Below are 27,673 nucleotides of genomic sequence, written 5' to 3'. Positions count from 1 at the left end.
CAGGAAGGTCCCCTTACCAAGGCATGGGTGTGGGTCCCAGCACTGCTGACCTGCCTGCACACGAACGAGAGCTAATACAGGCACAGTCCTTCACAGCAACCCCCCTGGCCCACCACTGGCCACTCCACGGCATGAGCCCCCCTTGCAAACCACACAGCCCCCAGCCCCAGGCACCCAGTGCCCTAAGGCAGACTTTGCACCCTGCTCCGCCAGTGCCTCAGGACCCACACGGGATGGCAGGGCTGCACTGCTCAGCCCTGGGCTAGCATCACTGCTTTGTGGCTGGTGGGGACACAAGCTTGACCCAGGGAGGTAGGCCTCCCCTATTGTCCCTGTCCATGTTGCATGATACACACGAGACCTCCCCTCGTGCTGGGGTGAGGACCCATGGCATTGCTCAGGGCAGAACTGGGTGCTCGGGACCGAGCTGCGATGGGGCTCCTGTGGTGTGGGTAGGAGTTGTGGGTGGGTGTCCCTGCTGAGGCTGGTCAGGGCCATTAAGACCTATTAGTGCTCCTGGCGTGCTGGCACAACCCCGACATGCCTTCCCCAGCCAAGCATCCCCAGCCCTGTCAGCCTGTCCCTGTTCTCTGGGTGACGCTGCAAATAAGCCGGAGGGGCAGTCCCAGCCCCACAGCTTCAGCGGGACCTTTCCTGCCTGCCGTGCCCCCCACAGCTCTTGGTGCCCTGCATCACCAGCTCACCAAGCCATGGGGCCCCACAGCACCCACCAGCCCCCTTCCCAGGTTCCTGGAGAGGCTGCCAAGGTCCCAGCCCCACCGGCTGTCCGCACTGCCCCCTCCTACTGCAGAGCATCCATGGGGACGCTGCTGGAGGCCTCCCCACCCGGCACTTGTCCCCGTGCTGCTCACCTGTCCCCCGCGGAGCCGGCTGCCCCACGTGGGGCTACACGCAGGCATCACGCTCCCCACGACGCTTGGCAGCTCCGGCAGCTTTTCTCCGCTTCCCCTCCCAGCCCATGACTCCCAACGTGAGGCTTTTCATGGCTCCATAATAACTTGCAAATTACCCAGTACAAAAGGAGCTGTTTATACAACATTTCTGACAGTCCCACAATTTGAGTGATGCTGTGGGGTTTCCGTGGAGACCCTGCACGTCAGGCAAGTCCCATGAATGCCAGAGCTGGCACTAAGGGAATCTCCTGTCAGAGGCAGAGGGCTCTGCTGGGCCGCCCAGCCCTGGGTGGGAATGGAGATGGGTACCCCTGAGCCAGGGAAGGGCAAAGGGGTGGGCTGTGGGGCTCATGTCTGCCAGGGTCCCCGCACCCAGGGTCTCCCTGCCAGGTGCTCTCACCCAGGCTGTGCGTGCCTGTGGTGCTGCCACAGACCTGCACAGCCTGTGCCTTTTTTTCACACTCAAGTCAGATAAAAGCCTGCTCAGGCGTGCCGGAAAGGAGCACCGAGGCTTGGGCTTAGCACACGGTGGTGCCAGGGCAAGGGTGCTGCCACCACAGCACCTGCAGGGACAGCCGCAGGGCTGGCCCCAGGGAGGGACCACATGTGCCCAGCCAAAACACAGTCATTCAGGTATCCTCCGACTGCCACGTCTGCTGCCCCATCGGCCATGGCTCCTGGCTGGCCGGGCACACAGCTCCTCCCTGCAAGTGTGGCTCTGCAGCTTAGCCATCCCTCAGCAAAAGCCCCAGGAGTGGCTCTGGGCTGCCCCAGAGGTGCTGCACCCCTGGGAGCAGCTGGGTCACCTCTGAGGGGCTGCGCCTGCTGTGGGGCCCCAAAGTGCTTTCCAGAGGCAGCAGCACCTGCAAATCCCCCCCGACAAGCACAAAGCCAGAGTCCCTGCAGAAAGTGTCTGGTGGGAGGTGAGGGCAGCCTGCATCCAGCGTGGCCCCTCTGCCCTACCCTAGCACGGGGGCAGCCCTGACGCTGCCCTTCTCCTCTGCAGGACAGGGACATGGGGCAGGGGCCAGGGGCCAGCATGGCCATGGCACAGACAAGGGGCAGAGCGGGAGCAGGTGGGCCCATTGCCACCCTGCTCTAGCTTTGCCTGCTGGACACACACCGGCCCCAAGCAAAGCAGAGAGCAAACACTTGCTCGAAATGCAGCATGAATTCCGCTGCTCAGAGAGCCACAGCTCCCCATGCCTTGCTGGGCCTCCCCGGCAGCTCTGCATGGATCCTGCCCCTGCACCGCAGCACCAGCCGGGCACCGGCCGCCTGGCCCCGGCCATCAGCCCCCTTGTCTTGGTGCTTGAATAATTGATGGCGGCAGGTACGTGCAGCCGTCTCAGGTAGGAGGAGGTCTGGGCATGAATCTTTCATGTGTTTGCACCTCCTGGAGCTGCTGGGGACGGTCTGCGGGAGGTGGGGATGTGCTGGGAGCCCGGGGAGGTGGGGACCATCCCCAGCGGGAAATAAATGCAGCAGGATGGCCCTCATCATGGGGCAGGGCAGCACAGCAGCAGCTTTCTGGCTCTGGGGAAGAGCAGTGCTCTGCTGTGACCCCTCTCCCAAGGGCTAGGGACACCCCAGGTGCCCTCCCCAGCATTGCCTCCCCTTGCTGCTGCTAGAAGGATGCCCGAGCACATGGTGCCCGCTGCAGGCAGAGGACGCAGGGACACAGGACAGCAATGTGACCTTGGTTCCAGGTGCCTGGGCACGGAGCGGGATGGCAGGAGGCATTTCGTCCCTCCCCTGCCAGCCCTGCTCCCGGCATCCCCCCTGCCTGGGATTGAGGGGCTGCATGCAGGGGGCATGGGGGGAAGCAGGCAAGAGTGTAGGCATCAGGGTAGAAGCAGCTAGCCCCTTCCCAGTGCCACCGTGCCAGGTCACAAGCCAGCAGCCTGGTGTTGGGAGGCAGGAGGGGCACAAGGAGTGCTGGGCGGCCCCGGCAGGACGAAGAGACCATCGCCCCATCACGCAGCCCCAAGCGGCGGTGCTATATTTACCCGCCCGCCAGCCCGGGTCTCAGCCTCTCGCCTGTAACACAAGCCCTACAGCCCGCCAGAATCCGAGGGGACGGCACATTCCTCAGCAAAAATAACCCCCCGGCAGCGGGCGAGAGGGCAGGGGTGGAGGTGACTGACTGGACAGCTGCACCCGCTGCCGCGCTCGCCAGGCAGCAGCCCTCCCGGTCCACAGCTCCCTGGGACAGGGACCCGGAATGCATGGCCACTGCACCAGCCCCCTGCCCAGGTGGCTGGGGGCAGAGCTGGGAGCCCAGGTCTCCGGCAGCTGCCCATGGGCTGGCCCCAGTGCCACCCCCGGGGCTAGGGAACAGACACAGCCCTGTCCCCCCTGCACTGCTCAGCCCCAGGGACCTGTCCCGGTGCCAGCTCAGACCAGGACCCGGGGTGGCAGTGGCCAAGCATCTCTGCAGGGGCAGCCCCTGCGCTGGCACAGCCGGGCATGGTGCCCACCCCACGGTGGGGCATGGCAGCCTGGGCTGGAGCCTTGCTGCATCCCAGGCTCCTCCGAGATGCTGCTGTGCCCTGGGGCTGGGGAGACAGCCAGGGGAAACTGAGGTAGCCTTAGATTGTTGCATGGGAGGGATGAGATGGCAAAGGGAGCCTTTAGGTCCCATTTGGTCCGTGAGCAGGGCTGGCAGGGACACCGGAGGGAAGGGGCCGTTGGCATTAAACGTGGGCATGGCGCTGCAAAGTAAGGGACTAAAATTAAAATTAGGCACTGAGATAAATGGCCAGAGGTGCTGAGCCAGCAGGGACACTGTCAGCACAGCCATCCCCACCAGGGTGCCATCACCACGCACCACCAGCCACAAAAGCATGCCCACGCTGCCCCACTGTAGCTCTGGGCTGGACGGGAAGGGGCGTGCAGGGCTGCTGCGCACAGGCAACTCCTGCCCCCTTCGCTGCCCCCAAATCCAGGCGGGTGCAGGCTGTTCCCTGGGCAGAGGAAAGGTTCCAAGACGGTTTGATTGCTGAGTGCAGGTGGAGGCGAGTGAAGCAAGACCCTGCGCTGGGAGCCCAAGACGGACACATCCAACCTTGAAACAAGAGGCAGCCCCGACGGGGAGGATCAGGCAGCGCTGGCACAGTGAGAGAGGGCTGGACTCTAAAAGATTAGCTCAGGTTCTTAAGAGGTGATTTAATCCGGTTTACGGGGAAAAAATTCAGGAGATACAGCTCAGAGGTGATACAGGCTTTAGCGAGCCTGGGGGCGATGGAGACACAGTGGGGACCAGGACTGGCTGGAAGGGTCTGGAGGGTCCCTGGATGGACCTGGGAAGCCCCTGGACCAGCCTGGTACTGGTGCGAGAAGGGCCAACGCACCTCACCCACGCCCATGGAGCCAAGGCACGAGGAAAGGGGCAGAGCGGTGGGACACGATGGGATGCCCTGGGGATGGTGCGGGGACGGTATGCCCCCGGGAGCCCCTGCGCCTGGCTAGCCCCACGCGTGCGCTCCCCGCTCCCCACACCAGGCACTGACGCACTCGGGGGACCTGGGAGAAGAGCAGGAGAAAATCATTAGTGGGGTGGAGCGACAGATTCAGGACAAGGGATTAGAGAAGCTAAATCAGGCTCAAGCGAGCAAGGGGGAATGCTGAGCTGGTGCAGGAGGAGCTGCTGGGGCCGAGCGTGGAGCTGGGCAGCATGGAGCCCCCCCACCCCACCACCAGTGACCTGGGCCACCTTGGGGAGAGCCGATGCTGGCCCCACAGAGAGCTGCAGCCTGGCCCACGTGCTGGGGAGAGACGGTGGAGGACCGGGCTCTGTCCCCACCAGAGACCATGATCTGGCAGAGACAAACAGAGCAAGGGCACCCCAATACCTCCAGACACAAGGGGCTGGGATCCCAAGCCCAGAGAAAGACCTCATCCTGCTCAGGGACCTTGCACATATCCCCCTTGCCCCATAACTGGCTGATGACCCAGCTCACAGGGGCCCCCAGGGAACAAGGACGGGGCGTCCCTGCCTGGCACAGGGATGGCGCAGCGACCAGCGGGACTTCCAAGGTCCCCGGAGAGCTGGGTCTCGACAGGGAGCGTGGGGAGCCCCTGAGCAGCCGGGGCATCCATGCTGGAGGCTGGCAAGCCATGGCACACAACCTGGCAGGGTGTCAGGGCAAGCGGGTGCAGAGTGGCGGCACGGCTCCTCCATTTCACACGATGACCCATCTCACCACTCGGCTGCCGGCATGGAGAAAATGGCCTCGGGGGAACAATAAGCTGAGTGCCAGCGCCCTGCGATGGGGCCAGGTGATAGGACTGGACCCCCCACCACATCCCATCACCTCCACATCAGCACCACTCTCCAGCACCCAGCAGGACACGGTGCTCCCCGGGCACTGCCACAGCACACTGCAGAGGCCGTTCTGCCCCGGGGCAGGGGCAAAGCCACACCAGGGTCTGCCGCACTCCTCGGCCAGCCCGGTGCCCTGGAGCCTGTGTGGCTCCAGAGGCATCTCTGCCCTGGGGCCAGCTTTTTGGGTGGCTGCTTGCTTGATGGCGTGCACCCACGGCCAAGCGCCCGCCAGGAGGAGTGCCCGGGGCAGGGTGACATTCACCCTGCCTGTTAGGCAATCCTGGCCGCTCCGTCCCTCCCTCAGCTGCTCCAGAAAGGCGGTGGCGAGGGCTGGCAGCTCGGAATTGGGAGCAGGGACGAGTGCGTCAGCATAATGGGAACGAGCACCTGGGGAAATCAGGCGGTGCCACGCTGCTGGGCAGAGGCAGGGGGGCCTGGGCTGGCAGTGCCATGGCGAGGTGCAGCTGCACACTGGAGTGTGAGAGCAGGGTGGCACCCCTCTTTGGCCCCCCGGGACAGGCTACTCCCACCCCACAGGGCAGTGCACGTCTCCCACTCTCCAGGCACACACAGCGCCATGCGTCCGACTGCACAGTGCCATGGTCGCCAAAGGTGCGATGTACAGCGACACCGCGCAGGCCCACTGCAGGGCAGGACCCCTCCTGCACGCTTCTCTGCTCCCCCTGACCCCCACCAGGCCCACGAGCAGCACATGCACCATCCTCCAAACACCGCTCCCCCAGCCTCCCAGCTCACAGAGAGCATCTCCTACTCTTCCTCCATCGCTCCCCTTCAGCACTGCGAAGGCTCCTTCTGCCCCCCCACTGCCACCCAGTCTCCCCCTCAAGGTGCAGCATCTCCAGCATGCCTCCTGTGCTGCAAAGCCCTGGGTGCAGCTCCTTCCCTGGAGCTTCAGGGCTCAGCACCCCCACCCTCACTCCCTGCCCTCGCTGTCCCCACGCAGAGGGCACAGCTCACATGTCAGAGCGGTGCCACCAGCCAGCACCACATGCTCCCCAACACCCAGGTCTGCAATGCCCCAGGGAGGTGGCATCCGTTCAGGGGCAGAGGGGGCTGAGCCCCAAACCTGCCTGGCCCCTGTGCAGAATGAGGCCCACAGATGCAAGGGTCCGCAGCAGCCCCCGTGCATCAGAGGAGCACGCCCGGCTGCTGCACCCAGGGGGGATGAGCAGAGGGGCTGCCGTAGGGCTCCAGGGGTCCAGCAAAAGCTGACTCCACCCCTGCTAATTAACCATCAGGCCGCGCCCACTGCATGGCACAGGCTCCGCCCACTTGGAAGCTCCGCCCCCTGCAGCGTTAGGCTCCTCCCACCAGCCCCACGCCTGCGGGGTCCCGGTTCTCCCGGTGCAGCCCCAGCGCCTGGTACAGCTCTGATGGCGATGCCACAGGCAGCTCTGCCCACGGGTGCACGGGGGTGGCTTGTGCAGGGGCACCGGGGGGTACCGGTGACCGTGTCGGTGGCTTCGGAGGGTGGCATCGCCGGTGCCGCGCACCCGAGCCGCATCTCTTTCTCTCTCTCTCTCCTCCTGCCCCGAGCAGGCTTGGCATCACATGCTCCCGACACCTCCGTGCCCAGCCCTGGCACCCTGCCTGGCCTGGCAGCGGGTACTGCAGCCACATGCTCGGTCCAGGCCAGAGAGCCGCCCCGGCACTGCCGGCACCGGGCACCCCAGCCTGCAGCAGGGCGGGCACAGCGAAGCCCAGCCCTGGCTGGCTCCGGGCATGCACTGCGGCAGGAGCCTGCAAAGCACCGCTGCCACCCTCCGCAAACCCGTGCCCGCGGCTGTGCTTACCTTCCATGTCAATGATGGCCAGCACGGCGCTGGTCATGGCCTCTCCCTGCTCGTTCTCGGCAATGCAGGTGTACACGCCGGCATCTTCCTTCTTGCTGTCCCGGATCCAGAGGGTGCCATACTCCTCCCCATGCGGGGCCAGCAGCTCCTCGTTTCGGTACCAGCGGAGGCTGGGCCGGGGGTTGCCCACCGCCACCACCCGCAGCCGGATGTCGCAGCCGGTGCCGATTGCTGCGTTCTTCAGCTTCCGCGCAAAAAATGGTGCCACTGGGCGAACCGGGCCCTCCTCGGGCGCCCCTGGCTCCGCTGTGACCTTGGCGCGCTTCGGGGGGATGCCGGGGCTCGGCGGGGCTGCCCGGGGATCCCCACCGGACCTACTTGTGCCGCCGCGTCCCTGCGCTCGGTGCATGGTCTACAGCTCCCCTGCCCACACCCGCGACCCCCGCCGCCCCAAGCCAGCAGTGCCGTGCCCCTCTTCTCCCCCTGCCTGCAGCCTGGGGGTGCTGGGTGCCTGCCAGGGGTGCCGGGGCAGAGGCGGCCCCCCAGTCCAGGTGCCGTCCGGTTCAGTGCCTCCCCCCCACCGGCTGCAGCCCCGAAGGTCGCAGCGCCGTGGGCAAGCGAGGGGCTATTTTTAGGTGGGGGCTCGGGTTGCTGCTCGCTGAGCCGCCACTCACCGAGCGCCCGGTGCAGTGCGGCACCCACACCCCATGCTCCGCTGCAACCCCGAGCCTGCCCAGCGCCTTGGCACCTGCTCCTCCGCCAGCCTGGGTGCAAGTCCCACGGGTGCCGGCCGCTCGCTGAGCCGTCCCGGCGCTGGGGCCGTGGCGTCCCCCCCTCGCCCGTCCCGTCCCGTCCCGCGCGGCCCCCGGCGAGCTGTGCTCCCTCTGCCCCCTCTCCTGAAGTGGCAGCTGCCTCTGATATGTCACATTCCTTGGCCGGGCTCCCCCTCTCAGCGCCCGCCGCCCCGGCCCTGCAGCCCAGCTCCGCTTGCAAAGATAGAAAGGGGCCAGCACCTTTCCATATTAGCAGTGAGGCTCGGGAGGGGACCCAGCCTTCCTCCCCCCCTTCCCCTTCTCCGGTGGTGTCACCGGATCGGGACAGACAGACCCTGGTGGCATGTGGAGGGAAAGGACACCGTCATGCTTCCTGCAATGCGAGACCCCGGGCAGGAGCCAGCCCCGCCAGGGCCCCTTTGCCCCATCCCCAGCAGGCAGCGGAGGGGGGGATACCTGCATCCCTGCTCACCCCAAATCCACCCTGCCGGGAGGCTGCAAACACAGCAAAACCCCATTTCTCTCACTGAGCCCCTGCCTCGCTTCCCTGGGCAGTGTGGGTCCCAGCCAGCCCTCCACTCAAGCCCTGCTTGGAGCAGGAGCACCCCGCTGTTCGGGTTTGGGGTGCCCCATGAGAGCTCCCACATGCTGCGCTCCAGGCAGCGAGTGACCAGGGACTGCCTGTGCCACATGCTGGCTCGCCACCCCCGGGCAAGGCAGGGCTTCCCCAGCTCCCGGCACGATGGCACACGTCTCGGCACCTGGCCCCGGCCACCCTCTCCGGGGGCCATAAATCTGGGTGAGCAGGACACAAGCAACACCGCACGCTGCTTCCCAGCTGCAGCCCAACCCCGCCGGCTTTGGTTTGGCCCAAGGGCACCAGTATCAGTGGAGCATCACCAGCAAGGAGATCCCAGCGTTCCCCTGGCTTGGGAGGCTGGAGCATGCCGGAGCGGGATGCCCTGCTAGACCCACAGCCCGGCTGCAGGGCAGCTGAGCGAGCCCCAGGGTCTCGGGGGCTGGAGGAGAAGCCCACGAGAGGCTTGGGGGGCTCTTCCCTGCCTGCGCTGCCCTGCGGGCAAAGGGCTGCTCTGTCCCCTGCCTGTCCCCATCTGGCCCCAGGGGCAGAGCCCTGGCCCAGCCAGCCTGGCCCGGGCAGGGAGGGAGGTGTCGTCCCTCCCCAGGGCAGTCCTGGGGACTGTCCTCGATGTCACAGGGCCACCTGCTGGAGACAGCCCTTGGGATCCAACACCCCCCGGCCCTGGCCGGCCCCACAGCCAAACCTGGAGTTCACCATGCTGGCCTCTTCATCACGGACCCCCCAGCCCCGTCCCCACTGCTGGCAGCAGCACCTGCCTTGTCCCTAAAATGCCACCCCCTGCCAAGCCCACTACCCTCCCAAGGGCTCTGCTGCCTTGGCAGGGGGGTGCGGACCCTCCAACACCTCCTGGGGCAGAGCAACCATGTATCTCTCTCCCCTATGGGATGCTCAACCCCGGCTTCCCCAGCTGCATCCCCCGTCGCTGGGGCAAAGGAGCCGAAGCCAAGACCCCCACTTCCCAACCACGGGGAGGGGGGCACGTGTGTTGGGGGGCAGAGGGTGTAGGGGGCAGGTTGAAGTCTGCGGTTGAGCCTGGGGTGGGGGCAGGTGTGGGGAGGTGGGGCTGATGCCCGTGGGGTGCCAGGGAGGAGGTAGATTTGGGATGAGGAGGGCCCTGCATGTCGGTGGCAATGGGGGTTCTTAGAGAGGTCCCGGGCAGGCATGGGTCTGGGGCAGGGCTGACCCGAGTGAGGGCAGAAAGGGGGCTGAGAGCCACCAGGCCATGGTGTGAGGTCCTGGGTCTATGGGGAGGGACAGGGGATGGTCACACAGAGCCCCTCCAAACCTGCTCAGGGCTTGGCTGCCACTGCCCCCCGTCCCAGCAGGGCTCCCCCACCCAGTGCAACTGGGAAACCCACAGGCAGTAAAATGCTCCAGGCACCTTCAGTGTGAGGGACACACACGTCTTGGGGGGACCAGCAGCCTAGGGAAGAGATGACTTGGGGGGTGCTGGCCTCCCATCCACCCCATCCCAGCCCCGGGGGCCCATGTGATGCACCCCCAGGTGCCATCTCCCTGCCACCCCGTCCCATCCCCGCCCCAGAGATGCGCCGGGAGGAAGGGGTGATGCTCCGCTGTTTATTTCAGCCGCCTGAAGAGTCACTTAGACGCAGTGGGGTGGGGGTGCAGTGGGGCGAGGGGTGGGGGTGCCTGCCCTGGCCCCCGGGCCTCTCTCCGGCTCCTCTTCTTCTCTCCCCCCTCTCTCCCACTCACTCACTCCTCCTCTCTCCTGTGTCCACCTACGGGTACCCTCTCGGCTCACGAGCCTGGCCCCGCGCAGCCTCCTGCTGCTGGGGGTCCCCGCGATGGGGGGGGCGGGCGCTGCCCTCCTCTGCCCCATGGGGCTGCCTCTTGGGCCGGGGGGAGCGCAGGGCCCCAGCCCCCCCGGGCCAGGGGGGATGCAGGTTGGGAGCACCCTGGCTCCAAGCCGGGCGGAGAACGGGGGGCTCAGCCCAGACCCCGCTTCTTCCCATCCCCGGCATCGCCGCCATGCAGCCAGAGAAGTGCCAGCTGTGGGGAGGCCAGCGGTGCCGGCACAGGGGGACGGGTCCCCGCTCCTGCAGGATGAACCCCAAGCCCATGCCCGGTGTGGGGATGGGTCTGCGGGGGGATCCAGAACCCGCTGCTGGGACCGTCCAGCTCTCCGGGGAGCTGGCCCAGGCCACCACCTGCTCCCCCCAGCCCCTCCTGCCTGTCCCCTCCCTCCCTCCTGCTGCCCCCCTGGCCCGGGCCTGATCCTGACGCTGGCGTTGCCGCTGCGAAGCTGCGAAAGCAGAGCGAGCCTTTCAAAGCCTAAGGAGAGAGCCCGGGGGATGCGGGGGGCCCAGAGGCATCTGCGCGGGGGGCACCCCTCGGGCAGTGCCGGGGGAGCGCCGGGGGGCAAGGTGGGGGGCAGGAGGGGGGCTTGGCGGCGGGACGGAGGCAGGGACAGAAGGTGCTGGTGGGCTGCAGGAGCAGCCTCCTTACAGCACTTCATGCTGCTGCTGGGTCGCCTCGCTCACCACCTGCGGGGAGAGAGGCACCGTGAGACGCCATGTCGTGCCAGCACCGGAGCCCCGAGTGCGGGGACAGGTGCCGTGCTCAGCCCCCCCGCCCCACCTCCCCCCCACCCCCCGGTGCCACCCTGTGCTCACCTCCCCATCGCGGGTTTCGATGGTTTTGATCATGACGGTCTTTTTGGTGTGCACCTCGGAGCCACGCTGCTCTGGGCTGGTCTCTGTGGGCAGGACACAGGGGATGGGACCGCGGGGACATGTGGCGTGGGGGCACAGCAGTGGGGCCGGGGGGCTTCAGGAGCCCTGTCTTAACCCCCCCTTGGCTTATGACAACACCCAACAGAGTGTCCTCACACCAGGGGCTCAGTGTGGCACCCGTGGGTCCCCAACCTGCCAGCTTGGCTGCAGCCCCCCAGGAGGGAGATTCGCCCCCACACTGGGGACCCCTGGGGACTCATCCCAGGTCCCCCTCCTCACGGGGTGATGCTCACCTCGGAAATTGAGTGCGGAGGCGAAGGTCTGGTGCATGGGGATGCTGATCCTGCAGGGACACGGAGGGGAGAGCTCAGCACCAGCCAGCCCCAGCCCTTGGGCAGCTGCTCATGGGGTGGGAGCCCCAAAAAACAGCTGGTCCTGCTGGTCCCCCCACCTTGTCCCGCCCCTTTGCCACTCACCGGTTCTCCTCGCCCTCCAGCAGCTTGCGGTACGTGGCGATCTCCACATCCAGGGCCATCTTGACATTGAGCAGGTCCTGGTACTCACGCAGGTGCCGGGCCATCTCGTCCTTCAGGTGCCGGATCTCCTCCTCCAGCCGAGCGATGGTGTCCTGGTACCCGCCAGCCTCCCCCGCGAAGCGCTCCTCCATCTCCCGCATCTGGCGCACCAGCGAGTCGTTCTGGGGGAGATAGGGGGGTTCAGTGACGGGGGAGACCCGGAGGGGCCAGGGGGCACCTGGGATGGGAGCTGGGGGTGCTGGGGGGGTGGTCCTAGGGGAGAGCCAGGGACCTGGGGAGAGCCGTGGTCAGCCCTGGGCTGGGTCCAGCTGACGTGGGACCATGAGGGGTGGCCGTCACCCTCCATCTGCCCAGCGCTGGGCAGCAGGGACTGGTGGGGGCAAGCTGGGCAGGTGCTGCGCAACCCCAGCACCCTCTGCCCACCTGCTCAGGCCCCCCAGCAAAGCCATCCTACCCCAGCGGGAGGGCACAGAGAGGTGCAGGGGCACCGGACGGCTGCCTGGGGGTGGCACTGCCAAACTGGTGGCTGCTGGCTGGCTCCCGTGACCATGACCCTGCCGGAGCGGGACAGTTGTGCTGTGTTTGTTTACAACCACCTTCCCAGCCTGCAACCAGACACCCCGAGCCCCGTGCCCGCCTGCCTGGAGCCTCACGGGCTGGGGCACCTTTTGCAATCTGTGCCTTGACCCCTGGGCTCTGCCAGAACACCTCGCAGAGGCCCCGACTGCGCTGGGGGAGGCACAGCCCAAATCTGGGGGACGAGTCCCCCCCATGGCAGCAACTCAGAGAGCTGGGAAGAGCTCCCCACCCCAGAGGCGTCCCTGAGCAGCCCTGGAGCAGCGGGTCCTTGCAGGGAAGCTGGGGGTCTCCCCGATGCTGCCCGTGGCTCACCGTGCCCTTGAGGGCATCGATCTCGCAGGTGTAGGACTGGATCTGGTGCCGGTACTCCAGCATCTCCTGTTTCGCCTGCCGCAGCGCGTCGTTGTTCTTGTTGGCCGCCTGCGTCAGGTCAGACACCTGGGGAGAGGCCAGGGTCAGCGGGGACGGCCACGGGGATGGCCGGGACCCGCCGCGCTGGGGCCAGCCCAGAGCCCGCCGCCTCCCGCACCTTCGACTTGTACCACTCCTCGGCCTCGGCGATGTTCTTGGCAGCGATGTTCTCATACTGGGCGCGGATGTCCCGCAGTGCAGCCGTCAGGTCAGGCTTGGAGACGTCCATTTCCACCTGGATGTGCTGCTCCTGCAGCTGAGCCTGCAGCTCCCGGATTTCCTGGAGGGACAAGATGACACCTCAGGGCACCCACTCTGTGCCGGGTCCCTATGGGTGCCCGCAGGAAATGGGGCTGTCCCCGACCTACCTCTTCGTGCACCTTCTTGAGGAAGGCGATCTCCTCCTGCAGGGACTCGATGCGTCTTTCCAGGTCGATGCGTGCCAGCGTGGCCGCGTCCACATCCTGGGGGGGACACAGAGTGAGGGGTAGCAGGGGGGTGAACACCCCTGGGGGCATGGGGGGAGCGCAGGGACCACACATCAGGGCTGGAGGGTGCAAAGCTGTGCCCGGGGCCATGCCCCAGTGCTGGGGCTGGGCTGCCGGGGGGAGACGGGTGTGGGAGGGGAGGCAGGGGTCCCACGTCACACGGGGAGGCAGGTACTCACGGCTCTGAAAGCAGCCAGGTTGTTCTCAGCCTCCTCCTTCAGCTGGATCTCCTCTTGCAGCCTGGGGACAGAGAGGGGAGGTCAGGGGCACCCGGAGGGAGCCCCGTCCCCCAGTGGCGATGTCCCCCCTCGCCATCCCTGAGCCCAGCGTGGCCTGGTGGAAAGACGGCGGATTGTCCTGCATTCCCGGCGGGTGGCGGGAGGGCTGGCGGGGGGCCAGGGGCTCTTCCTCCCATTCCCTATTATAGTCAACACCAGAGAGAGCACAAAGGCATGAGGTCAGCTCGGTGCCACGCGCGCTGCCCCGGCCCTTATAGGGGATGGTGTCCGGCAGCCGGGGGGACGGGGTGCAGGATCCAGCACGGGGGCCCCAAGGGATGGCCACCAGCTGAGCTGTCCTGGGGACAGCAGGAGGACAGGCGGGTCTCAGCCATGCTGTGGGATGGGGGTATGGAGGGGGGACCGCTGGGGTGTGAGCCCAAGGTCAGGGCTGGGGAGCTGGGCTGTGCCAGCGGAGGGGGCAGTGCCACAGGCTGCTGGTCAGGGGGAAGGCGTCGGGGAGGAGATGGAGGTGACTGGGCTGTGCTGGCACACGGGGTGACAGGAACCTGACACCCGTTTGTTCTGCGCCCTGCTCCTCCCCTGACACTCAGGGGTCCTCCATGCTGCCGCTCCCAGCCTCCGAGAATCAGGAGCTCTGCCCCATGGGCACCCCAGTGCTGGCCATCTGGGGCAGAGGCTGGGACTGCGAGGGGAAGGCAGCAGGCTGTGTCACCCCCAGGAGACAGGGACTGGGCATCGCTGTGACACAGAGGCCAGGAGGGAAGGCACAGACCAACATCAGAACAAGCAGCTCCCACCGAGCATCCGCCCCTGCTGCCAGGTGCCCCCACGCTGGTCAGTCCCTGGGGGGTCACTCAGCCCAGCTGCCCCTGTGGCTATTCCCCCCCGGCCCCAGCCCCTCTCTGCCACCAGCCAGGCACACGGCATCCCTGGGGGGTCCCTACTGCTCCCAATGCACTGTGGACACCCACGTCAGGGCTGGAGCATCCCTGGCCTGCGGAAGTGCGTCCACTTCCTCCCCTCCCTCCTTCGCCTCCGGAGCTGGCAGAACACACACTCCACACCCCCCCACTCCGGTCATCCTCCCTCCTGCTTCCGCCTTGCTCTGTCCATCTGTCCACCCCACAGGGCTCAGTGCACCCCTGGGCTGGCCAGCCCTCCCCTGTGTGAGTGGGCATGGGGACCCTGCAGGAGGGCACTCCAATCCCCCAGCTCTGGGGGTCCCGCAGCATCACAGCCCAGCCTTGGCCCCACTGCAAGGGAGGGCTCAGGGGACACCCCTGCTGCCAGAGCCGTCCTGGCCGCTGGGTGCTGCCTGGGTGCCTGGTGAGGGCAGGCAGCAGCCATCCAGAGTGCCCTGCTGAGATGCCCAGGCTGTCGGCACCTCCCTCGCCCTGCCCCAAGCCGCTGGGCAAGCTCCCCTCTGCCTGCCCCACACCGTGAGCGCCCAGCACCAGTGCAGTGGGTCATGGGTGCCCTTCTCCATCCCAAAACTCATAGCCACCATGCCAGGACCTGGCACCCTGCAAAGTGCCCTGCAGGTGGGTGCAGCCAGCAAGAGGCATGGCTGGAGTGCTCTCCTGTCCCAGGGGATGGGGTGAGGGGGACGGAGGAGCAGGGCCACGATGGGCTCGGAGCATGGGGCACAAGGACAGCAGTGAGCACCCGTGGGGCTACCAGGCTGAGCTCTGCCACCGCCTACCCCTAGGGATGGAGATACAGGGATGGATACCCACCGGGGCATGCCAGGGCCCCTCCTCACCTCTGCTTGAGCTTCTGCAGGTCATCAAGCAGGTTGTCGCGCTCGACTTCGACACGAGCCCGCTGGCTGGTGAGCAGGTCCACCTGGCGCCGGAGCTCCCGCAGCTCCTCCTCGTACATCTCGGCCACGCGGGTGGGCTCCTTGCCCCGCAGGCGGTTCACCTCAGCCACCATGAGGGCATTCTGCTGCTCCAAGAAGCGCACCTTCTCAATATAGTTGGCAAAGCGGTCATTGAGCTCCTGCAGCTCCACCTTCTCATTAGTGCGGGTCTGGAGGAACTCCTGGTTCATGGCATCGGCCAGGCTGAAGTCCAGCAGCTCGCCGGCACCTTGGTAGGCGCTTTGGTAGGAGCGCAGGGGTGTCACGCGGGTGGTGCGGAAGCTGGACAGGCTGGGGACGGCCGAGGTGCGGGACACCTGGTAGACACGGGAGGTGACAGAGCTGCCGCTGCTGCCCTTGCCCCCGAAGGAGGCGCGGGAGAAGACCGGGGAGGCACCGCCGAAAGTGCGGCGGTAGGAAGAGACCCGCTGGCTGGAGGAGTAGGACTGGCTCATGGCGGCGGCTTGGGGCGGCGAGGCCGGAGCAAGGGAGCAGGCAGCGGGGCTGGCGAGCGGCCGGCAGCTCGGCGAGGCGTCGGGAGGGGACCCGCGCTGCTGCTATTTGTATCCTGCTGACATCACTCGCCCCTCCTGCTGCCGGGCAGCTGGGGGATGCTGCTGCGGGGGGGACGGATGCCAGCCCCCGCCCACCACCCCTCACCTGCCCACACCACCGGGCCACAGACCCCCGGACGGACGACAACGTTGCCCGTGGAACCCTGGGCACCCCCCAGACCCCGCTGGTGTATCAGCCTCCCCCCTGGCCCCCACCGCACTGCCCTGTCCCTGGGGGTGCGAAGGAAGGAAGAGGGGTAGGCTGGTGGTGAGCCCCCCAGCACTGCCCAGACCCCCATCGGGGTGCAGTGTCACCCCCAGGGGGCCTGGACAGACAGACAGCCTGGGGTGATGCTGGGGGGGAAACAAGGGGACTCAGCCCTTCACACCCTCATTTGCCAGACCTCACGCCTGGTGACCACAGTCCCCAAATTGGCCTTGAGCACCCCAAATGCCCCCGATGGTGCCTTGACACAGCCCACAGCAAGAGCACCAGGCTCAGCTCCCCATGTGGGGCCAGACTCCAGCCCACCCACCCAGAGAGGGGGCAAGGGAGGGCCCGGGGGAGGAGGTGATGTGGGGTGACTCCTGCTCTGAGTGTGCTTGCGCTGACCCACCACCCAAACCCCTGCTTTTTGATACAGGGGGCTGAGCACCGGCCCAGGGCTGGGCGCTTTCAGGGTGCTGCTGAGTGACCCCGAGCAGGTGCTGGGTCCGGAGCGGTCCCGGTGATGTCACCCCCTGGGTCCTCGCTCCAGCACATTCCCGAAGCAGCAGGCACCCAACCAAAATAGCCTCCCGAGCTCATACACGTGGGACATACATGTTATTTATAGCTGGGGGAGGCACCCTGTTAACCCTTCTTGCGCCAGGCGTGCAGAGAGCATGGCTGGATGGGGACCCTGCCCAGAGCAGCCCCAGCCCCTCCCTGGTCCCCATCACCCCAAGAGCAGGACAAGGTCCCCAGGTCATCCCAGGGTGCTGCAGGCTCTGCCCTGTTTCCTCAGCCTCCCTCTTGGCCAGGCAGTACTTTGGGGAGCGCAAAGCCCAGCCCAGCTCCCCAAACCTTCCCAGAATGGGGAATACCCCAGTTCACCCCAGGACCCCCACCACAGCTTCCCACCTGCTGGACAGGCAGTGGGCCGGGGCAGGGACTCCAGGGGCCACAAACAAACCTATGCCAGCTAAAGAGGACATTCTGATGCAGAGGGGCTGTTCTGGGGGACCCCCTCAGAGGGGGTTCCCCTTGCCTGGGCAGCACACCCTCCTTCCTAGGCCCCCCGGCACACCTGGGACCCCCAGCCCTGCCCAAGCCCGGCTGTTTTGGCTGACATCAGCTGGCACAGCCCCAGCGCCTCTGTCCCCGGAGGCCCTGGCAGAGGGGACCGCCGTGCCACCGGGCAGCGGGTGACGCAGCACCAGGAGCAGCGCTCAGCCCTGCCTGGCCCCGCACCTCCCGGCCCCCCGCCCCGGCTACAATGCAGATGCTGAGCGGTGCCAGGGCTCGCCATGGCAGCACCGGCACAGCAAAGGCTTGTGTTTGGTCACGGCAGCATCGTCAACTGCCCCGGCTCCGGGAGGCACTCCTGCCTGCTCCCTGCCAGCCCCCTGCTGCCTGAGGGGCCAGCAAAGGTCTGGGCCCCATGGCCATGCAGGTGGGCAGAGGCTCGATGCCGCACATCCAGGCTGTCCCCCCCCAAGCCCCCCATCTCTGGAGCCCCTCCCGGCCGCCTGGACACAACGTAATGCGTAATGCGGCGGCTTCCCGGAGGGTGCACGCTGCCTGGCGGAGCCTGCCTTTAAAAGGGAAGGTATTTCCAGATGGGGTTGTTTCATCCCAGCGCAGGGGGGAGGATGGAAGGAAGGGGGGCTTGTGGGTTGGGGGGGGGAGAAGATGGAAAAACAGACAGCATCCTTCCTCCTCCTGGCCTGGCTCTGAGAGTGCCCTGCGCATCCCTGAGCCCCGCACGTGTGCCCTGCCTGCCCCGTGAGTGCCGGCAGGGTGGCATGCCAGCCTTTGGTTGGGGTGCAGAAGGGCAGGTGGGTCCCCACACCGGCACGGGGGACCCCCGGGGTCTGGGCCAGCACAGTGTCAGCCGCACTGCTCAGCCGTCCCTTCCCGTGTCCCCATCCTGCTGTCCCGCTGGCCGGGGTGTGGGGAGGATGGGCCCCCCAGGAGTGGCATGTCCTGCGGCGCTCAGCACCCTGCCCTGGGGCTGCAGGTAGGGGTGTAGTGATGCAACCCCCCGCCAAGGCCCAGCGAGCCCTCGTCCCCATCCCACAGAGCAGGGAGGTGCAGGGTTGGGGTGCCCAGGGGAGGGGAAATGCACTCTTGGGCACCGCTGCTAGGAGGGGAAGCGGATCAGAGGGGTTAACCAGGAGCAGCATCCAGGACAAACTGTTTGAAGTGGCCTTTCCTCAGCTGCTATGACAGCCTTCCGGGATGGCTCTGAGCAGGCAGGGGCCCATGTTTGGCAGAGGGTGGATGGATGCCTCGGACTTTCCACAGCCTCTTAGGAAAGTCCCGTCTGCATGCAGGACCTGGCTGCACGGGAAGCAGGGAGCGAGGAGCAGGACCCAGGGACCCTACCAGAGTCCCATCCCAGGGACATGGCCCCAAGCAGTCCGTGCCAGCTGAAGCACCAGGGGCTGCAAAAAGGCTGCAGAGAGCAGCGGTGCAGGGATGCCTCCTATCCTGCCCAGCCCTGTTCAGCCTCCCCGTGGCTCCATCCCAGGCCGAGCTGACCCAGACTGGCAGAGCCTGGGAAGCGGCCCCCAAGCCCCGGCGCTGGCCCGGCCCCAGTTCCCTCCAGGCCCTGGGACAAGGCTGCTGCCGGGAAGACGTCGGGAGCTGGAACGTCAAACAACTCCCTCTGGTCATGACATCCCTGTGAGGGAAGCCAGCTGTTTCCCACAGCTGCCCCTCCTCCCCGGCCCTCCCTCCCCACTGCTCCCCCAGGATTTAAGCCGCCGGGTGAGCCGGGCACAGCCTCCCTGGGCTGCAGGCATCTCGGGTCTTGGAGCCGGGCAGGACACGGGGACGGGGTGCCAACCCCTCCTCGGCCCCATACCCTGCCGCTGGGGCCCCTGTGCCCCCCTCACGCCTGGCCCTGGCTCAGGGGTGAGCAGACGGATGGGAATGAAGCAGCAAGGGCGTCCATCCCCCTCCCTCCTGGCCCCCGGCCGTCTCCCTCCATCTCGCTCCTTTTACAGCCATGAGCCTTCCAGGCGCCTTTACCCTAAGAGGGAAGGACCATGCGGCCCATTCCCCGGCGCTGACGGACCCGGGGCACGTGCTATTGTCTAAATAGGAGATGGCTCTCCTGCCCTGCCTGGACCACAGCCAACCCTACAGGCTGCAGCCCCCCACCCACTGCTCACCCCAGCTGCCCCCATGCCTTCGCCCGCCCCAGGGCTCAGGGCCGGCAGTTTGTGCGCACAGCCTGTCTGGCTGCCCCTGGTCCCCACCCCTGTGTCCCCAGGTGATGGGGATGCTGGGGATGATGGCCTGTCTCCGAGTGACACAGGGACGCTGGGGGTGCCTGGCTGCCCCACAGCATGTGTGGATGCTGGGGGTGTCCAGCTATCCCCTGTAACCTGTATGTATGCTGGGACACATTTGCTTGTCCCCTTGGGTCTGTGTAGGTCCTCAGGGTGAATTGTTCCCTCTGTGGTCCATGAGGATGCTGGGGTGACCTGTTCCCCCCAGGGCCATGTAGATGCTGGAGGAGACCAGCTACCTCCGTGTCCATGAGGATGCTTGAAGCGTATACCTGCCCCGATCACTCATGTCCAGCTAGCCCTGTGATCCGTGGGGGTGCTGGGGGTGTTCACCCATCCCCATAGCCCATGGCCAGGCTGAGGACGTCAACCTGCCCTGTGGTCTGTGGGGACATTCACCTGACCCGGTGGCCATGGGGATGCTGAGGGTTCCCAGCCGCCCTTGCGGTCCATGTGGATGTTGGGATGACTGGCTGCCCTCATGGTCCGTGAGGATGCTGGTGTGTCTGTCTGGCCTCCTGCAGGCCTTGGTAGCATCACCCATGCCAGTGAGATGAGGTAGTGGTTACCCGCTGCATCACTGGCGGCTCATGTGAGGCATGGTGGCCATTGGCTCAGCCTCCAGCAATGCCCGGGCAGTGATTTCACTTTCCCATGCTCAGACACGTGGGCTGGGATGGGGGGGGACTGCCTCCATGGGTGCCATCTCTGCACTCATCCTGGCAGAGCGGGCAGGGAGGGGGTCCAGGTGCCTGGCAGGCAGCCGGAGAAGGGGGAGGCACTTCCTGGAGCTCCGGCTGTGTTTACAGGCTTTGTCCTGGGCCATCTCTCCATTAACCCTTTCCAGAAGGACTTCCAGCCCATCCCCAGAGCCACCCGCTGCCCCAGGGAATGCTTCCCAGAGCAAAGCCTGCACAGCACCCCAGCCTGGGCTGCCAGGGGATGTGGGAAGGGGCACGGTGCCCTGTCCCCACCAGTCCTGCCCCTGCCAGGCACCCCTGGGCACACGCATGAGCCCAGCAGCGGGCTGCAAGCACCCTGAGGAAGAGCTGGTGCTGGTTTTGGGGGGCTGCCTGGGGCTCCCTGCTGCACTGGGGGGTCCGTGGGGCAGAGAGGGATGGGGACAGGAGCAGTGCCTTCCCAGGAACACGGTGATGGGGTGGGGGGTGGCCGCGGCAGGTGCTGTGCAGCCCCCGGCATCCAGCCAGGGGTGAGTCAAAGCCCACCCGGAAATAGCCAGCGAGAGCTTTTTCTGGAAGCTCCGCTGCTCCAGGAATAGCTGCGGCACGCCAAGGCGCTGCCCTTTGCTCACGCCTGCGGGGTTGGGCAAGGGCCACACCCGGCCCTGCCACTCACCCCCTGCTTTGGCCACCCCAGATCTGGGCACCCCCGCTCCTGCACCCGCTGGGACCCATCTGCCCTGGGCACCCATGTCCACTGGGTACCCACCCGCTTCAGGCAGCCACCAGCTGGGGGTCCATGGGCTCCAGGCACCCATGCTGCAAATGTCCCCAGATGTCCCCCAGGCATGGCCTGGCGACCACCGGGCAGCACCCAGCCCTGAGCTGGGTGCCTGCAGCAGCAGGTGGTGATGCTGGCAGGAGGAATGGGGTACGGCTGCCTGGCACCCATGTCCCTTCGGCAGGAGGGTGCTGGGCAGGGGTCGTGCACGGCTCAGCTCCGGGCCGGGGTGCTGTGTGCCTGCTCCCAGCCTGGTCCCGTCTCGGTGGGGCACTGGCCCTGTGTTTTGCTGTGGTTGACATGGAGACCCTTCAGCTGTCTGCTTGCGGGGTGCCAGGCGGTGGGGGTGCTTGTTCCCTTTTTTGGGGGGGAGAAGCAGGTGCTGGGGGCTGGGAGTGTAAATCCAGAGCTGTCGTGAGCTCCCGGCATGGCAGGTCCCAGGGTCAGGGGCAACAGGACCGCCAGTTTCCAGTCCCCAGGACACGGACAGCGTCTGCGACTAACAGAGTGCCCACGCTGGTGACTCAGGAGCTGGGAATCCGGCTGGCATGGAGCACCTGAGCTCCATGCAGCGCTCACAGACTGCCACGTTCCTCCTAAGGCCGCACACCCATTGCCGGGCAATCACGGGGTCCTGCTGGGAATTGATGCATGAGCACTGATAGAAACCCAAAACCCCACTGCCACACCCAGCCCATGCAGGGGACCCAGCCAAGGGCAGGAGCCACCCTGGTCTGAGCGAGGCCCAGGGGTCCTACCCCTTAGACGTGCCCAGCACCCGCCTGTGCATCGCTGTCACTCAGGGACATTGGTCCCCGACGTGGCACCAAGGGCTCGTGCCTTGTTTTCTGTGAAGGCTGGGCAGTGCCAAGGTGGGGGAGCAGCTATGACAGGGGGGCTGCAGCTTGGCTCACACCAGTGACTCAGCCCAAAGACACGCAGCCTTTGGGAAGCATACGTGTTCCCCTCTGCATTTGCACCCCTGGGGAGCGTGGGGACAGCTGCAGGCGGGCCAAGCCCTATTTCGGGGCAGCCCCGACTCACCCAGTGCCCAAAGCTGGGGCACCCCGGGGAAGCACTGGGTGACCATCCCCGGGGAGCCCATCCCCGCCCCTTGGCTCCCACCCCAGCCCCTCCCGCCTGAGCCCAGCTTCCACCCACCCCGCCCCCAGCTCTGCCCTGGCTTTGGCAAGCGCCGGGTTTGCCTGGCCCCGGGCCGGGGTGCAGGGTGCGGGGTGCAGGGTGCGGGGTGCAGGGTGCGGGGTCGCCTGGGCGCGTTCCTCCGCGCCAGCAGGGGGCGCGCGGGGCGGGGCGGGGCGGCGGCGGCCATGCAGGTACCGGGCGGGCGGACGGGCGCGGGGCAGGGGTCGGGCCTTGCCCGGGGCTTGGGGGGGTCCCCGGGCCCACGGGGGGTCCCGGCCCGGGGTGGGGGGTGGTCCCGGCGCTGTCCGGTGACGGCGGTGCCCGCAGGCGGCGGCGCAGGGCTCGAAGCAGGCCGCGCAGGCGGCGGCGCAGGAGCTGGTGAAGTTCGTGAACCGGAGCCCCTCGCCCTACCACGGTGAGGAGCCGCCGGGCCCGCCCGGCCCCCGCTTCCCCTTTCCTTCGGCTCCCTCCCCGCCGTGCGGCCCCCCCTGACGGCTCTTCCCCCCCCCCGCAGTGGTGGCCGAGTGCCGCAGCCGGCTGCTGCAGGCCGGCTTCCAGGAGCTGAAGGAGACGGAGCACTGGGAGGTGCGGCCCGCGCAGAAGGTGGGCCCGGCCGGGGGCAGGGCGGCGGGGAGGCCGGGGGGGGCGGCCGGCCCTCACCCCTGCCCCTCTGCCCCCAGTACTTTGTCACCAGGAACTACTCCACCCTCATCGCCTTCGCCGTTGGCGGCCAGTTCCAGCCCGGGAATGGGTTCAGCCTGCTCGGGGCCCACACTGACAGCCCCTGCCTGAGGGTAAGGCCGGCCAGCCGGGTGCCTTCCCCCGGGGCTAGGGCCTTCTCTGGTGCCCTCCAGTTTCACTCCACAAGCAAAAACTACCCTGACTACCCCCATGCCCCACAACACCGTTGCTGGGCCCCTGCACCTCCCAAATCTGCCACCCAGAGCAGCCCATGCTGGCCTCCTGCGTTGCTCCACCTGCTGTTACTGTCTCTGTGTCCCTGTTGCACAAAGCACCTCACAGCACCCTACGCTGACAGGGTCAGCGATGAGATTCTGGGCACACTCTGCCTGGTCCCCACCAGTTACCCAGTCCCTGGGGCTCTGTGGTGCCGACAGTGACACCTCTGCTCTCACCCAGGTGAAGCGGCGTTCTAAGCGGGGGCAGGTGGGCATGGTGCAGGTCGGCGTGGAGACCTACGGAGGGGGCATCTGGAACACCTGGTTTGACCGTGACCTCACTGTGGCTGGGAGGGTGATCATAAAGGTGAGCCTGATTTGGCACAGGTGGGCTAGCTGTGTGCTCCTCTCTCTGGGTCCATGACTCCCACCCAGAGTGGGACCTACTGCAACCTCTCAGCCCTGCAGGCCTGGCCCCAGCAGTCCTCCTTGTATTTCAGGACCCAGCCACGGGGCGCCTGGAGCAGCGCCTGGTACGTGTGGAGCGGCCCGTCCTCCGCATTCCTCACCTGGCCATCCACCTGCAGCGCAGCATCAATGAGAACTTTGGGCCCAACACCGAGCACCACCTGTAAGGCCTGGCTCAGCCCTGACCCCTGGCCAGCCCTCGGGAGGGCTGGGACCCAGCTGGAGCAGTGCCCAGCCTCAGCTCTCTCCCTTTGGCAGCCGCTCATCGCAGTGGGGAGGTCTGCAATGGCTTTTCTTAGCCCCATAGAGTCCTCCCAGGAGATGCTTCCAAGCTTGGGACTTGGGAAAGGACACTGGGGTGTCCTGAGGTGGCACGATAGATCTGTGCTTGAAATGTTGTGTGTCCTTGCTCCGTTCAGCATAGCAATTGCTCCCTGGAGGAGCAAGGCAGGCACCCCAGGCAGGGTTGGTTGTGTGACCCAAGCAGGAAAGGTGAGCAAAGCCCTGGGAGCTAAAGGCACTGTCTTCCCACAGGGTTCCCATTCTGGCCACTGCTGTGCAGGAGGAGCTGGAAAAGGAGGTGCTCATGGAGGCTACACCTTGCGATGCTGCAGCCCAGGTGAGACGAGTGCCAAGGACTAGCAGGGGCACTTGCTAGGACCTCATACTTGTCACCTTTGATTTCCAGTCCTCAGGGACCTGCCAGCAGGTTCCCCTTCTCCCCATGGACTGCTGGTAACCTTCCGCTCTGCCCCAGCACTGTGTACACAACACATCTGCTCAGCCATCTCTCTGTTCCCACCTGGGTCTACAGCCATTGTATAGAAGGGGGTGTAGCCCCTGTAAAGCTGTCACAGTCTCCCCGGGGAGGCAGGGCAGGGAGGGAGGATTGTGCAGGGGGCAGAGAGCCCCTCGCTGCACCCTGCAAATGACCCTGCTGTCCTGTGTGAGGTGGGGGCTTGAACATGGGACGTGTTAGTAGGAGAGAGAACCGTGCCAACATGAGCGGGGTGTGGGATGGCTCTGCCAGGGGGGACAGGGAATTTCCCCTGCCATCCGCTGCCTTCCCTGCCTGCAGCTGTGCTTTCTTCCCAGGCAGAGCGGCACAGCCCTGTCCTGCTTTCCCTGCTCTGCCCCCAGCTGGGGGTGAAACCAGAGCAGATTGTGGAGCTGGAGCTATGCCTGGCAGATACGCAGCCAGCGGTGAGTAAGGGCAGGAGCCTCCCTCTGCCTGCACACAGCCTGCGGGCTGGCACTGCATGGGTTTTACCCGGCACGCTTCCTCTGTCTGAGGCGTGCCAGGGCTGGGAGCCAAGCAGAATGAGAGGAGGTAGTCCCTGAGGGGCAGAGATGAGGGGACTGGAATGGGGACCCAGAGGCAGGTACTTTCTGAGCCTGTGCCCTGCTCCTCCTGGCTCTCTGTCTGCAGACACTGGGTGGTGCCTTCGACGAGTTCATCTTCTCCCCACGCCTGGACAACCTGCACAGCTGCTACTGCGCCCTGCAGGTGAGCAGGAGGGGGAAAAGAGCCTGGAGGCCGCAGAGTGGCCCCTGCACACCCCGGCTCAGCTTAGCAGGGCCGTGGGCTTGCCCGAGGCTCTGCATGGAGGCGTGTCGTATGGGGTGGGTCTGGCTTGTTGGAGATCTGGGGTTGAATGGGGGCTGCCTCTTTGCTGGGTGTGTGGGGTTCCCAGCAGCTCCCAGGGGTGACTCCTGCTCTCACTGGGCAATGTGTGCACCCACAGCTCCCTTTCCTGGTGCTTTGGGCTTTCCTGGGGAAGTTCCTGCCGGCTCAGTGCTGAGCTTCACAGGATGGTGTGGCACTCAAGCTGGTGTCCTTTCTCCTCTAACCCTGCAGGCCTTGATTGACTCGTGTGCGGCGCCCTCCTCACTCTCCCAGGAGCCCAATGTGCGTCTCATCGCACTCTACGACAACGAGGAGGTGAGCGAGGGGCACAGACGTGGGGTGGCAGGCACAGGGAGGGGCTCCATGTTCTTCACTCTACCCCAGCCATGCCTAGCAGGAGAGAGATCCCAGGCCCCAGCCGGTCAGGGTGGGATTTGCTTACCCCGCCGTGGAGCACGGCCCAGGCAGGGGGTGGGAAGCACTGGTGTGGTTGGAAGGTGCTCTGCTGGCTTTGGGGAGCCCCCTGTAACTCAGCCGGCCCCTGGGGTGCCGGGGGGCTGTGCCACGTGGGTCATGCTGATGGTGATCCTTGGCAGGTAGGGTCAGAGAGTGCACAGGGTGCAGAGTCCTTGCTGACGGAGCTGGTGCTGCGCCGGATCTCGGCATCGCCGCAAAACCTGACAGCCTTCGAGGAGGCCGTGGCCAAGTCCTACATGATCAGTGCTGATATGGCCCACGCTGTGCACCCCAACTACGTGTGAGTAGTCTGAGCAGTGCTGCAGGCGAGGGCAGCCTGCCCTGCCAGCTGGGGGGACGTATCCCCGTCATTCCTCAGGGAGTACAGGCAGGACAGTCCTTGTTGTGACAGGGAGGGAGGGCTGTAGCATGAAACTCCTGCTTCGCTTTTGCAGGGACAAGCATGAGGAGAATCATCGTCCAGCCTTCCACAAGGTGAGGGCAGCCTTCTGCTTTGGGCTGGGACTGGCGCTGTCCATCTGTCCTGCAGTGCTGTGAAATGCCCAGCCACTCCCTGGAGCATGGTCCTGGGGTGCAACTCAATGGCACTCAAATGGGAAACGTCTGTCCCACAGCACAATTTGGCCGTGCCACACGTCTGGTGTTAATCATTTGGGACCACAGCCTTGGCCCTGGAGCCCTTCCCTGCTCTGAGCTGGGGCTGTCCCCATGGCAGGGCTGTCCCCCTCCCCATGGATTACCCAGGGAGGAGAGAATGGACTGGTGGTTTGGGGTGGGATGGCATTGCCTGGGCACGGGTGTTTCCAGAGCCACCGACTGTCCCCAGTGCCAATCGTGGGCCTGCGGTGCCTTCCACTGTGCAGGGCCCCGTCATCAAAGTGAACAGCAACCAGCGCTACGCCTCCACGGCTGTCACCGAAGCAGTCATCCGGGACATCGCCGCCCGCGTGGGTGTCCCTCTGCAGGTGAGCAGGGCTGGGCGAGCCCTCCGTGAATGTTACCAGCTTGGGCCACGGCCCTGCCTCGGGGTTCAGGAGAGGGGGCCTGTGCCAGACCCCTGCCCCTCAGTTACCACGTCCATCCCCGCCAGGGTCTGCAGTGCCTGCTGCTCTGGGGCTCCAGCTCCGGGGCTGCCTTGGGAGCAAGCTCGGAAACAGGAGGGGAGGGCCTGGCCTGAACATATCCCATCTCTGGGGGATTTTGCACTCTGGCTCGGGGATGGTGGTGCTTCCCTGTCCGAGGTTGCCTCCCTCGTGGAGGCCCATGTGGGAGGCCATGGGGCAGTGTGGGGAGCTGCTGAGGCTGTGTCCCCGTGCAGGAGTTCATGGTGCGCAACGACACGCCCTGCGGCACCACCATCGGCCCCATTCTGGCCTCCCGCCTGGGGCTGCGCGTGCTGGACATCGGCTGCCCGCAGCTGGCCATGCACTCCATCCGGGAGATGTGCTGCACCTCAGGGGTGCTCCAGAGCATCACCCTCTTCAAGGTGAGCCCCATGTCCCCCGTCCTGTGTTGAAGCCCCCTCCCTGCTGCCCCACATCTCTCACATCCCCATGTCCCCATCCAGCCCCCGCCTTGGGGCTGAGCGCTCCTGTCCCGCCGGGCTCCCCTCCCCTCTGGAGCAGCACAGGTATGGCTGCTTCCGGAGGTGCCCCCTCACATCCCAGCCTTCCCTGGTGACTGCCATCCCCCAAATGGTTTCTATGGCAACCAGCACTAGCCTTGAGTCCGTTACTATGGTGACATGGTCCTGCTCTCTGCGAGTAGCTGCCTGCTATGACGCCACGCGTGTAACCAGAGAGGGAGCCGCTGCCTGCCCCCACTGCCTGTGCCCCCACCCCACGCCACCCCCCCTGGCCCACCCTGATGGCCTGTCTCCTTCCAGGGCTTCTTCGAGCTCCTGCCGGCGGTCAGCAGCAGCCTGGTTGTTGACTGAGCACGGCGGGGAGGCAGTGGCTGTGGGTTCGGCCCTGGGGCCATTAAAGCATCTCTGTCTCACCAGCGAGTGGTCCATGAGCGCGGTTGGAGGGGGGTGACAGACCTGGGTCCCCTTGAGGACTCCCATGGCTCCCACCTGTGCTCTCCCCTGGGGCCAGCAGCGGAACCTGTTCACCTGCCCACAGTAGCCCCCCTAGTGCTGCGCTGGGTGGGGGGGTGCCGGGTGTCCCAGGTAATGGGCAGAAGGTGGCTCTGACCCCCCCAGGGGGAGCTGGGGGGGGGGGGGAGCGGCCGCTGCCTCCTGCAGCGCTGGGGCTGCCACCGGCCCCAGGGAAGCGAGGTGGGGGCTGTGCCTCCCTGCCAGGG

General features: G+C 66.3%; 3 protein-coding genes across 3 annotated transcripts in view; 1 reads left to right on the top strand and 2 right to left on the bottom strand.

The window, feature by feature from the left end:
• The window catches only part of SPEG (striated muscle enriched protein kinase), a 38,291-nt gene extending 30,827 nt beyond the window's left edge, over positions 1–7,464 (bottom strand). Inside the window, exon 1 of the mRNA XM_075710289.1 lies at positions 7,056–7,464. Within this exon, the coding sequence (XP_075566404.1) occupies positions 7,056–7,464 (409 nt within the window). The remainder of the gene's footprint in view (positions 1–7,055) is intronic.
• Positions 7,465–10,891: 3,427 nt separating this feature from the next.
• On the bottom strand, positions 10,892–15,694 carry DES (desmin). Its single transcript, XM_075711590.1, has 7 exons — positions 15,141–15,694; positions 13,316–13,376; positions 13,017–13,112; positions 11,599–11,675; positions 11,416–11,465; positions 11,063–11,145; positions 10,892–10,933 (listed from the first exon to the last, which is right to left on the bottom strand). The coding sequence occupies exons 1-7, from the start codon at positions 15,692–15,694 to the stop codon at positions 10,892–10,894; spliced, it is 963 nt and encodes a 320-aa protein (XP_075567705.1).
• A 4,199-nt stretch (positions 15,695–19,893) lies between these two features.
• DNPEP (aspartyl aminopeptidase) lies at positions 19,894–27,305 on the top strand. Its single transcript, XM_075711542.1, has 15 exons — positions 19,894–20,025; positions 22,226–22,313; positions 22,413–22,501; positions 22,579–22,692; positions 23,039–23,164; positions 23,298–23,428; positions 23,800–23,884; positions 24,361–24,468; positions 24,695–24,772; positions 25,124–25,207; positions 25,489–25,649; positions 25,804–25,843; positions 26,233–26,334; positions 26,688–26,855; positions 27,255–27,305. Exons 1-15 carry the CDS (start codon positions 19,894–19,896, stop codon positions 27,303–27,305), a joined length of 1,557 nt encoding a protein of 518 aa, XP_075567657.1.
• The last annotated feature ends 368 nt before the right edge of the window (positions 27,306–27,673 follow it).

Source organism: Pelecanus crispus, chromosome 5 (genome assembly GCF_030463565.1).
Source record: "Pelecanus crispus isolate bPelCri1 chromosome 5, bPelCri1.pri, whole genome shotgun sequence".
In the NCBI taxonomy this organism is placed as follows: Eukaryota; Metazoa; Chordata; class Aves; order Pelecaniformes; family Pelecanidae; genus Pelecanus; species Pelecanus crispus.
Note: the sequence above shows the minus strand (reverse complement) of the source record. Positions and strands in the feature narration are given on the sequence as shown.